This window comes from Helianthus annuus, chromosome 10, assembly GCF_002127325.2.
Source record: "Helianthus annuus cultivar XRQ/B chromosome 10, HanXRQr2.0-SUNRISE, whole genome shotgun sequence".
NCBI lineage: Eukaryota > Viridiplantae > Streptophyta > Magnoliopsida > Asterales > Asteraceae > Helianthus > Helianthus annuus.
In genome coordinates, this window is record NC_035442.2 from 48864965 (window position 1) to 48877904 (window position 12940).

General features: G+C 39.3%; 2 protein-coding genes across 2 annotated transcripts; both read right to left on the minus strand.

The window, feature by feature from the left end:
• Positions 1 to 10538: 10538 nt before the first annotated feature.
• LOC110881553 lies at positions 10539 to 12131 on the minus strand. Its single transcript, XM_022129775.1, has one exon. It carries the CDS (start codon positions 12129 to 12131, stop codon positions 10539 to 10541), a length of 1593 nt encoding a protein of 530 aa, XP_021985467.1.
• Positions 12132 to 12190: 59 nt separating this feature from the next.
• On the minus strand, positions 12191 to 12562 carry LOC110881552 (putative uncharacterized protein DDB_G0284715). Its single transcript, XM_022129774.1, has one exon. The coding sequence runs from the start codon at positions 12560 to 12562 to the stop codon at positions 12191 to 12193; it is 372 nt and encodes a 123-aa protein (XP_021985466.1).
• Between the last annotated feature and the right edge of the window lie 378 nt (positions 12563 to 12940).

A 12940-nucleotide genomic window follows, 5' to 3' on the forward strand; every position in this document is an offset into this window, starting at 1 on the left:
GAACTCGTGGAACCCGAGGTACTCGCCTTTTCATCACACCCATTTATGCATTGAGTGTAATTGTTATCACTGTTACGTTTTAAGATTGTGACTTGTTTTACAAAATCAGTGTTAGATTTGTTTTCAAAAGTTTCAATCTTATCAGTACCCTTGGATGACACGAATTTGACATCTTTTGCTTTCTTTTGAAATCGAGCTCCTTTTGTTTCAGACTTCATCTGAGAAACTTTATGCTTTTGAGCTCGTTTGACTGGTTGTTTACCATTAGAAGCAGTAGGTTGTTGAGTGGTTGAAGATTTTTGATTACCAAACTGTTTTCTAATCTCAGCCTTAGGAATTGGATCACATTGTGTTACAACAATTCCCGGAAGTGTTTTTTCCCAAAAATTTGTTTGTGTTGTCTTCAAAGACTTTGTCAATCAAAGATTTATTTACATTTTTAATTGGGAAAACATGATTTGAGTAGATTTTATTATCTCCAACCAATGTATACAACACGTTACTGCTTTTAACAGTAGACACACGTGTCTTATCAAATTTGACAGGATCAATCACTTGCTTCTTAACAGATGGGACATCAGGAGTATCAGGATCACAAAGAATGTGATTCTCTCGTGGAATAACTACTCCTTTCATCTTGTTAAGTGATTTATCCTGTTCACCTACATCCACTTCTGATTCATCATTCGATGTCTCATAGTCCTCGATAATTGGAGGACTTTGCTTCATGGATGATGAAGTTTCTTGTTCCTTAGAGGATGTGTTTGAAGAATTGTCCGGTTTGAACCCTAGGCCAGCAGCAAATTCCTCAACATCAAGAGGCACACTGGGTTCATACCGAGGCATTTCCTCCTCATCAGGCATCTTGGTATAGTTGTTCATCAAAGGGGGGGACATTTCTTATACCCTATGCCTTTCTGATTTCCTTTCGGTTGTTGAACATCGATGATGTGATCAAGCACAAATTGGGAGTTAGAATAGCTTTCCAATTTTTGTTTGATCGCATCATGCTCGCATTGGGCAATGGCTAATTGCTTCTTAGTTTCTTCCACAATGTTAATGTATTCATTTATACTTACTTGCTTGTGGTAAACTACTTTGTTAACCTCGGTCACATTCTTCTTTAATGTTTCTATTACAGATTTAAATTCTTTTTCATTCCGAGTTAAAGCCATGTTCGCCTCTTTGCATTTCGACAGTTCAATAACCAAATTCTGATTATGACTATGAAGCTTTTCTGATTCAAGCTTCATATCAGCACATGATTTACAAACACTAGGAGCAGGAGGTTCAGAATTTACCTGACTGGAAGAGGCTGAACCGTTTGCCATAAAGGCAGTTTGAAAAGAAAAAGCTCCATCTTCAGAAAATAACTTCTCCATTTCCTTTGATGCAGTAGCCGCCTTCCTAATCAGAATTGATTTCTGACATTTAAGCTCATCAGCTTCATTCAGTAGATCTTGAATATCATCACCTCCTTCCTCCTTCACATCAGACTCTGAGTGATTATCCCCAGAAACAGAGCCTTCTTCATCAGAACTTCCAGAATAACCAGAACTGTCATCACTTCCAGAGGACTCTTCTTTATGAACATGCTCGATGATCTTTGCATAACAAGCTGTTCCACTTCTCTGATCATCATCACCAAACTGCACTGACCAGTCGCATCCCTCATCTGCTTGAACAGCCAAAGCCCGATTGGGATTTGAAGTTCCAGACTGGCCTTGATTGTTATTAACTGCCACCATCCTCCTCTCACGGTTTTCTTGCTGGGCATTCACATTTGTAGTACTTGTCTGGTTTCTGAAAGGGTTGTGATTGCCATGTTTTGTTGGTAGAGTGCACTCACGTTTGAAGTGCCCTTTATTACCACAGTTGAAGCATGTAACGGCGTTGATATCAAACCCATACTTCGTATCTTTCTTTCCTTCCAACGAAGTTCTACCAGTACGAGCCATGAAGTCTTTGGCCCTTCTAACCGCACTTGCAAAAGCCCACTTAATATCCATCAACTCCATTTCTTCCTTGTCGATCTGTTGATAATCTTCATTGGTCATGTTGATGTTTCCAAGCTGACCTGCTACCAAACCACAGTAAGCACTGACCATTGTATTGATAATTTCCATGTGCTCCTTAGCATCTTCAATGCTGAGGTGTGAAAGGTTTGAATTATCGACTCGGATTGTGTTAGGGTTTTGAGGTTGAGGATTGCTTGTATAGTGAGCCTGCTGTTGTTGTTGTGGAGGTTGGACTTGTGGCTGTGTTGGGACAGGAATGTAAGACCTCGGATCAAAAGCCGGAGCAGCAGTTGATTGAGGAAACGGAAGAGAACTTGAACTTGTGTTGGACACAAATGCGGTTTGCAGCTTAGGTTGCTGAGCTGCAGCAGATCTTGCCAAAACATCGAAGCCTGGAAGGTACATTTCTGTATTCTGAGGAGCAGGAGCTCGCTTTGCTTTCCTGATTTCTTCATCATTTTTATGTTCCAACTTCTGAATGAACTCATAGATGTTAACCATGTCTAGAGTTCCAGTATGCTTCAACAGCTCAATAAACGAACTCCATTTTGGAGGCAAGGCGTCAGCAAACCTATTCACCATATCTTGTTGAGTAGATACAACCCCATAAGCACACATTTCACTAATCAAATGATAGAACCGTGTTGTCATATCATTTAGAGTTTCGTTTTCCAAAAATTGAAACGATTCAAACTCTTTCTTCAACAAATCATGGCGAGACTTTCGAGTAGCTGCATTGCCTTCTCCTCTAGCAACTAAGGCATCCCACAATGTTTTCGTGGTCTTGCAGTAGGAGAACTGATGATAGATATCTTTGTTGAGTGCTTGTGTAAGTGTAGCAAAGGCCTTTTTCTCCAATTCATATGCCTTCTTGTCATTTTCAAGCATGTTGGCATAACCTTCTGAAGTGGACGCAGCAACCTCCAGATTGGCATTGAATGCATTGATGAAACACGTCCAAAGATCGGTGCTTTGCCCTTGAACATACGTGTGAAAACGGTTTTTCCATGATGGAAAGTCGTTCATATGATTCAACTTTGGTGGACGATTGTTGCTGCCCGTTTCGCTTTCACTAATCAAAAGGTTTTGAATGCTTTGACTTTGATTGGATACCAAAGCCCATTGACTTGGACTGATTGATGGCGGAGGAAACATACTTTTAGCCCAAGCTGCAGCAGAAGTTAGTTCTTGACTAGATTGTGAGTCCAAACTCCAATCCCAAGGACTTGTACAACTCATTTTGATCAAATACTAATAGAAAACCTACACAACCACAAACTGTTAAGTTCAAACAGACAAGAATTGAAAGATACAACCTTGTTCAAAAGATCAAGATTTGTTCGAAGGATCAACAGTGTTCGAAAGATCACTGTTGAGTTTCGAGCAAAAACTTCGAAAGATTCACAATTGACAGATCCTTATCTTTCGAGCAGTTACCTCGAAAGATTCACGGTTTGAAAGATCCTTATCTCTCGAGCAATTATTTCGAAAGATTCACAATTTGAAAGATCCTTATCTTTCGAATAACTATCTTTCGAAAAGATTCCCTGGATCGAAGGATAGATCTCTGACTTCGAAGGATGGGTCGAAAGATGATTATCTATCGAGCCTTCCTTGATCGAAAGATGGTCTTTCGACTTCGAAGGATATCCTTCGATCACACTGACACAACTGACAAAAAGGTGACAGGTTGGTGAGAAAGGTGATTGGTTGGTGTACCAACTTTCGGCAGAAGGGATGTTCTGCACACGACTTTTCACCAACTTTTTGACTTTCAAATAAAATTTCCCAAAATGGCAAACCTTATCTAGAAGGTCCGGTCACCGGAACACACCGGAGATATGGCCGGAAAACACCAAGTTACTTAAAAACAGGTTTTTAAGTTACCCAACCCAACCTTGAACACTCCCGAAAGGTTTAGAACCCGTTTTTCAGTTTAAAAATGCAAGAAAACCACCAAAAACGGGTGCTAAACCAAGTGTCCAAACACACCAAGAACTTGAACAAACCCGGTTTTAAACAAGGTAAAGAGCCACGGCTCTGATACCACTTGTAGGTCCCTCTCGGAGGATGACGAACCTAAACCTTGTTATACAAACCCACTAGCGAGTGAGGAATCCAAGCTAGCAAGCAAACCGAGATGAAACAAGTATAAACACAAACACACAAAGGTTCACCGATTAACACCACTTGTATTAATACGAATGAAGGTTCCGGTTACAAGCACAATGTTCACAAATGTGTTTTGCAAACTCTCAAAGTGTGTGTATGTGTTTCGGACAGAATGCTCTCAAAGTCTCTCTATCCTTCTGTGTGCATCTATACTGAAATGAACACACTGCATGGGTATTTATACCCATACACAGCAGGTCTGTTCCGAAGGATCCGATAGATGTCTCGAAGGATCATCTATCGGTGTTGAACCTGTCGAAGGATCAGGAATGCTGATCGAAAGATCATCTTTCGATCAAACTTTCATCGAAGGGTTCACAGTGACCTCGAAGGTTGATCTGTCGAGGTCCATCCATCGAAGGTTCAACTTTCGATCTCATCGAAGGATCTCACTATCCTTCGATGAGTTATCCTACGAGCCAGACATGTTACATTCATAAACTAACTGTTTGGCCAAGACAAACTAGGAGGATAGTTGACTTGGTCAAACTTACAAGGCTAACTTAGACATCGTTTATAACGTGACCGAATACAGACAAAGTACAGACACAAGTGCACCAACAAAGGCCAAGTAGAATCTTAGATTAACTTTCATATATGCATAATGTGCAACAGATAACAATATTTATAATGATTAAAAAAGTTGAGTGACCAAGATTAGAAATGAAGTATTGTAAGTTGCTAGAATCATCATACATTTCGGAATTTCTGATACTAAAAGGCATATTTAGAAAGACACGAACTGAAATAATGGCAAAAGTATCTTGAACACTCCAAGTATCTAAGCAACACAAAAGCACCTTATCGAAGCAACAATGAAAAACTTTTGAATACTTACCCCTTAAAAATCATGAAATTACTTAATTACCAAAAGAAAGATTTTTTAGATGGGTTTATAAAATAAACATAAAGGGGCTCTCAATTTAGATTAATAAGTGAATGAGTTATTTTGCATTATTCTTAGATAAATGCTTCATTGCAGACTTAGAGCTGATATAAAACCAACTATTTGGCCCCTATAATCAGCCCTCGAACTATTTTATCTAGAAAATACTAATTATGAGTTCCCAAATGCAACTCCGAACACTCAAAAAAGTAAACCCAAGGCTATACCTAGGTTCGTGCTCCATCACACTATCTCATGTATATGAAGCGTAAAATCAGATCTGAATATCATACTATGGATTACCAAATCCATGTGTAGAGAGGGAGGGATGGAGAGGACTTAGGATTAGGCTGAAATCGATGATGCCAGAGAGAGAAATAATAATGAAGGTGCTAGAGATAGAAAGTTCGTCGTATTGACCGACCATCATGACAGAGATAACCTGCAAAAACTACTATTACTAAAGTCACAACCACAATCGGTAATCACTAAAATCAGAATCACTTATCAAAATTGAAATCAACATATGAAAGGGAAGCAACGATATAAGCCCTAATATTTATACAGTTTCAAAATCAAAAATCAAAAAGAGAAATCTACATATGAACATGGAGATGTGTTGATGATAAAAGAACCTGTTCAAATCCAAAAAACGTGCAGCGATGAAGATAGAATACAAGTGTTTCAGTCTGAGAAACCGATTAGGAAGATTGGATATATTTAGGGTTTAGTTTAACGATTAGGAAGATTGGATAGATTTAGGGTTTAGTTAAAATTGGTGGGTCATGGGCGACCCAAAGCACAGCGCGTTGCTCCATTTAAGAAAATGGGCATTAGGCGGGAAACCCACATATCTGATGCTCTCAATGAGAGACACCTGTCCCAAAGCAGGTTTTATTTATTAGATATAGTAGATATATATATATATATATATATATATAGATATATATATATAGATAAATCTATAATAAGTTCAAAAGAAATTATTTTCTGACCCAAATATGGAAAACTTGTCACGTACAAAAAGCACATAATACATGATTAAAAGTTCATGAATATTAACATTTTTGGGACATTTGTCATAATGACATGAAATATAAGAAGACTTGTAGCATACTTGGATGAGTTGTAAAAGCTAATTCGTCATAATGAAATGAATTAATAGAATATCCTTAGTTCGTACATAAACTGACACCCTTAGAAATCCCAACTTTGTTCTTCATCTCTCTCAAACACACACCCAAAGGACAAAAAAGCCCCTCCGCCTGATCGGAGTGTCGCGCTCCGGTCAAAGATAATATTTATGAGCCCTATTTACCCTTAACAAATAGCTAGTGGTAGCAAGGGGTCGAACCACGAAGAGTATGTGGTTTGCGGATAGATTTGGATGAATTCTCAAAAGGTGTCACAATTATGAAGCTTGCTATCTTGTTTTTGTGTATTTTTGTTTGATTGAAAAGATGTGAATTAAAATTACTAAAGTAATTGGGTTGATAACTACTAATGATTAACAATTGCAAGAATGTAATTAAAGGTTTAAACAAGATTAGAAAACAAGGCTCACACCCGGTTCAGTAATTGCAATCCTTGGGTATTTACGCGTTTTAAATTTGATTCACTTGAATATGTTATTAACGGATTTCTTTCATCAAAGCTTAGTGCCAATTGCTATCAACGCATATCACGGACCACAATGCACTTCGTTACTTCGGACAAGTAAAACCTTTTGAATGACAAGGCATAATTGCACAAACTTGTTTCGCAAAGTCAAATTTCATAACTCACTCGACAATTCACAAATATAGTTCAAATGCAAGACAATTGTCAATCAATCCAAATACAATTCAAGTTGTCACAAAATCAAACTAAAACATTGTTCAAACCCTAGACTTACAATAACCTACACCGGGGTGAAACCTCCAAGGAATTAGCCGTGTATGATTTATAGGACTTGATCACCGGATGAAGAGACCTTGAATATCATCATCTTGAAGCCTTGAAGTGGTGGAAATAGTGATTAGGGTTTGGAATGATTGATGGTGATGAATGGATTGGAAAGGTGAATGATGATTAAGGTTGTGGAAGTGATGATGATGACCGAATCGAATGATTGTCAATCGAATGGATGGATTAGAGGATGAATTGGTGGTGTATCTTGGCTCCAAGAGGTGTTTCTCACTTCAAAATAGAGTGTAACTCCCGTTTATGGGTCAAACAATGTGTTATAACTCGTCCCACATCAAGGAAACTCAAAATTCACGATTTGCAGCAGTAAGGGGCGTCGCCGACGGCCCCCTGGGCGTCGGCGAAGGTGTGCCAAACTTCCGACGGCTTATCTTGTTGTCTACGGACCTTTTTGCACGACGGACATATCTGTGGGGCGTCGCCGACGGTGCCTCTAAATCCTGTTTTTTGTTTTCTTCATAACTTCTTCCTTATAGCTTCGTTTTACTCACCGTTTTCGCCCACGTACTCGTAATTCAGCCCTCTATCATGCCATCTTCCAATATGTTCATTGTCAATCCATTAATATTCCACAAAACACATCCAATCTTCGTGATTAACGCGGTTTTGTTCATTTCACATCCCCGGTTGATCCGATTCACGTCCAGGTGCTCCGTTTAGCTCCCGATTAGCTACTTAAACTCTTTTAGACCTGTAAAACACAAATCCCATTAAAAGTGGGCTATTCAAGATTAAAAGCTACGTAAAAACATCAACTTAAGCACAAACGATCACCGGTTTTCGACCGCGTATCACATCCCCACACTTGTCGTTTGCTTGCCCTCAAGCAAATCTGTTTTTCACTTTTACGTGGGTTGAACGAGAAATACACTCCCCATTCCCGAGACTAAGGTTAAGGTCAATTGTCATGCCCAAGTTCAAACTTTTTATAATTTTCACATATTTAGCAATAAATGATTAATCATGAAAAAGTGGTTATCCAAGATTAACCCGCCCGTGAAACTCACATTTCATGCATATCCCTCACAATGTTCACTCCCCTCGGTTTACAAGTTGGCTAATTTTCATGATGTATTAGCACTTTTAAAAAGTAATCGCTCAAAACCGATTAGAACACATATCCGCATAGGCTTGCAACTCAATCATTCTCCACCACCGAACACGAATACTAAGCACAAGTCAAAAGGTCTTTGTAACGGTTGTAACGGGGCAAGGCTAAGGGTAGGAAATAGGATATTTTAAAGTGGCTAAGGTGATGAAAATTCGATTTTTATTACAAAAGACTACTCTAAACAAAACTAAACTATAAACATCAACTACAAGGCAACAACTTTAGCCTTTTATTTCTCAAAATAAGAACATATATTTTTGTTCTTTTCGCAACAATTTTCTATCTTTTTCATACATTTTCTGATTTTTTCTCTCTCTTTATATATATATATATATATATATATATATGCAAACAAACAAAAACAACTATACAAACTTTATTCCTATAATCGAATTTCCATCACACGGGTTTAAAAGAAAAGGGTTAAAGGTTATGGGCTATAGGGTGGTCAAACGAAGGGATTAGGCTCAAAATTGGCTACTAAGGGATAAATTTTTGGGTAAGGATATTAAAATGGTTTAAAATGGAAAAGGTTTACCTAATGCCTTAATCATTCTTGTGCTTGTATTCGGTCTATGGTCTCAAACGTATCAAAAGTCGCAAGTTCTACAATACGTGACTAATGGTCCACTCAAACAAAGAAACATAAGCATGTGCTCTATAATGTAAAAGTGGCTCAAAACCTCACATATGTAAAGGGTATGATATGTGACATGCATAAAATGCTAATTTCTTAAGCGGATTATTCCCAAATAACCAACCGCTAAATACCCGTCATGCTATTACTTTGAACTTGACCATGACAAAAGACCAACTGGGTTGTGCCATCCCTTGTTGACTTAGTTACTTGTGCTTTTAAGATCGATTTTGAAACAAGAAAATTTTGAAAAATTTTTGAAATTTCCCCCCATCCCCACACTTGAGGTAAACATTGTCCTCAATGTGTAGTGTTTAAATGAAGGGTCAAAATCGAAAACTTTTACTACTCACACTTGAGATAAACATTGTCCTCAATGTGTAAGAACTAGAGTTTTTTTAAATCGCACGAGAGATGTGACACGGCTAACCTCCCCAAAATTTCACCCCGGAAAAATAAAATACAAAATACAATCTACTTATTACTAAACTAAGAATCAAGGTAAAAAGGAAACGCATGCACCTGATTTTTGTCGCTTGATGCCCATATCTTCTTCTTCTCTTCATAAAAACGGTTGTCCCGTGAACATCATGTACCTACAAATCTTAACCCTTGTGTAGAAGCATGCTTCTCACAACCATTGAAATTTGTTAGGTGATTAGTTCTACCATTTTTATGAAAATGTTACCAAATCATGTGTTAAGTTACCTTGATTTTTTGTGGAAAAATAATTTACAACAATAACAATCCTAACTCACTTTCGTAGGAATCATGGTTGCATTTAGCTTATGCAACAAGCCCTTTTAAACCCCCCAATAGGTTGGGAGGACGAGAGGTCTCGTGAGGGTTATATAGGGAACACACCCACAACGTTCATTTAACTAGGCAAAAATAAATAATAACGAAATAGAAATAAAGAAACTAAAGTATACAACAACAACAACACAAAAATACAAAGAAAAACTAAAACTAATAGTGAAAGAAAATATACAACAACAATTGACTTACCACCTCATGGTGGTCGAATGGCGTGCTTGCCGCCTACGAACTCCTCGAAATCACCCACCGGTGATTCATACCATTTGTTGCCAAACGGTCCAAACTTCCTCACCTCCTCTTCCTTCTTCTTTTCTAGAGGTGACTTCTTCTCCTTCTTTTTCTTGACCGTCTTCTTCTTTGTTTCTCCAAACCTACCAACCATAGCACATACCTTTTTGTTTGGATTCATGTCCTTTTTAGGACACTTATCCTCACCGAGCGGGTTAGTGAAATTTGGAAAAACATTTAAATTTAATCCCTGGTCCCCAAATTTCATGCTTACCGTTCCCGTTGCACAATTTATTATGGCATTAGCAGTTGCCAGGAACGGTCTACCCAGTATAACTATCGGTTGGGTGTCTTCAACACACCCAACACAGTCTACTACCAAAAAGTCAACTGGGTAGTAGCAATCATCCACCTTAACAATCACATCTTCCACCATCCCCCTTGGATGCGTGGGAGTCTGATCGGCCAATACCATGGAGTATCAAATTTTTTTAATGGACCAAAATCGTATTGATCATACAAACTCCCGGGTAAAATGCTCACACAAGCTCCAAGATCGAGGAGCGCCCTCTCAATTTTAAGTGTTCCAATTTGAATTGGAATAAGAGGATCTCCTGGATCTTGAGCTTTTTGGGGGAGGGCACTTGATAAAACGACACTAACATGTGATACCAAATCAATCGATTCGGTTAATTTATTGTGCTATTTTTCAATGCTCAACTCTTTCAAGCATTCCACATGAGCCAGAACTTTTTTAATGTCATCAAGTAACGGCAAATTAATTTTTGCTTGTTTAAAAATTTCCCACCTCTCGTCCTTTGGTGGGCACCGTTCTTCAAGCTTTGATGCATTACTCGAGTTAATTTGATTTAAACAATTTTCACAAAAAGAATCCTTAGTCATGTTTTCAATTTTAATTTGTGAAATCGTTTCTTGTTCATTTTTACTTTCCGACTCATCACTTGTATTTTCCACTACACCATCAACGCATTGTGGTGGTGGAATGCTTTCAACACTACTACAAACCTCATCATTTGAAAGGAGACTTACCGCGCTAATGCGTGCATTCCTCACGTTGCTTGTGCTAGAACCTTGATGCTTCGGGTTCACTGTAGTGTCACTTGGAAGCCCTCCTCCGCTTCCACGAATCTGAGCCATCTCTTGTGCAAGTTGCCCCACTTGCTTTTCCAGCGCCTTATGGGATTTATCTCGTACCTCAAACTCTTTCTTCATCTCTTGATTTGAATGGTTGATAGCATTCATAATAGCATCAAGTTTAGAGTTTAATGAATCATCACCTTGAGAGTTTGATGCACCACCCCCATTTCCACTTTGGTTGTAACCACGTTGATAATTGCTTTCACGATTTTGATACCCTTGGTTACCTCCTTGGCGAGTTTGGTGCGAATACCCACCTTGATTTCCCAATTGGAAATTCGGGTTCATTTGGTTGGAGGCATTACCATACCTAAAGTTAGGATGGTTCCTCAATCCGGGGTGGTAAATGTTGGAGTTCATATCGTATTGCTTCCAGTCTCCATACACTTGATTCATATCCACAGTGGCTTGACAATTCTCGGTCGGGTGACCGATGTCGCCGCATTCTTCACATACGGTGTATTGCACCGCACCCACTTCTTTTTTCTTCATGCGGGCCAACTCCCGCTCCAGCGTTTCAATCCGATCCTTAGAACTCGTATCGCGATCGGGCCAAGACCTTGAGGTAGGGTGCTTTTTGGCTCGGACGGCCGATTCTTTCGCCTTTGACCTCTTGCTCATCCTCTCGAGGAACTCCCAATCATCGTCCTCGTGATTACTCAACAAAGTTCCATTACTCGTCGATTCAAGGTGGTTCCATGTCTCATCATCCAACCCTCGCACAAAACATTTGACCAACTCCCACTTTTCAATTTGATGATGTGGGCACTTCCGAATTAGTTCCTTATATCGGGTGAATGCTTCGTGCAATGGTTCTCTCGAAAGTTGGCGAAAAGACCTAATTTCATCTCTAGCATCATCGGTCTTCGCCATCGAATAATACTCATCAAGAAAAACTTGTTGCATTTTTCCCCATGTACGAATACTATTCGCCAAAAGTGTGAGGAACCATTGTTTCGCCTTATCCTTTAGCGAAAATTGAAATAACCGAAGCTTGACCTCTTCCAATGCAAAATCATGCCCTCCAATAGTACTACATATGGACGAAAACTCCACCAAATGAGTGTATGGTTCATCATTAGATCTCCCATTAAAGTGGGGAAGTATATTGATGTAGTGGGGCTTGCAATCGAACATCCTTCTTTCACAAACTATTGGAGAGTCATTGTCGGTGACCACCGGCCTAAAACGGTCATTTACTCCCCATGGGGGTTGTAGACGACGGTATGGACCGTTAACTTCTTGATCCACCGGCCTTCGATTATCTCTTCTATCACCCCCCTATCACCTCTTCGGTTTCCACCTTGATTACCTCTTTGATTACCTCCTCCCACGAAACGAGGAATCCGATTAGGGTTAATATTATTGTTGTTATTGTTGTTGTAAAACCCATCATTCCGGTTCCTTTGATTATTGTTTCGTGGTTGACGGTAGTTTTCGTAACCGTCATTTCGCACATTCCCGTACCCATAGTTATTGTTCCCCACAAAGTTGGCATTTTGGTAGCCAAACTCATCATCTTCAAAACCTCTATCATTGTAGATGTTGTCCCGATTCACATAACCCATTCGTCATCATCTACCCGTTCATTATAATTACCCCCGTCATCCGAGTATTCCGAGTGAATACTCACGTGTTCCAGCGATTGATAACCGGGAACGCTATACGGTTCGTCATCGGGGATAGCATTTCTCAAATCGTCTAAATTAAAGAACGGGTATTCATTCGCAGGATTGCCGCGATCTCGGTTGCCTCTACGGTCGGAATTAACATTCCGATCATCAAGGTTGTTGGGTAATGAGTTATGTCGGTGAATGTTTTGTTGTTGGGGTTTTCTTTGGGTATTGTTGGTGTTTTGGTTTCAGAAAGGTGGTGTGGGTGGTCTAGAGTTGTTATTACCACCCGGTTGCTCTTGAGGTATAGGTTGGATATTTTGAGCGGGATTG

Coding starts and splice junctions, on each gene's coding strand:
- LOC110881552 (XM_022129774.1), bottom strand. CDS start 12,562: ATGGGTTATGTGAATCGGGACAACATCTACAATGATAGAGGTTTTGAA.
- LOC110881553 (XM_022129775.1), bottom strand. CDS start 12,131: ATGTTCGATTGCAAGCCCCACTACATCAATATACTTCCCCACTTTAAT.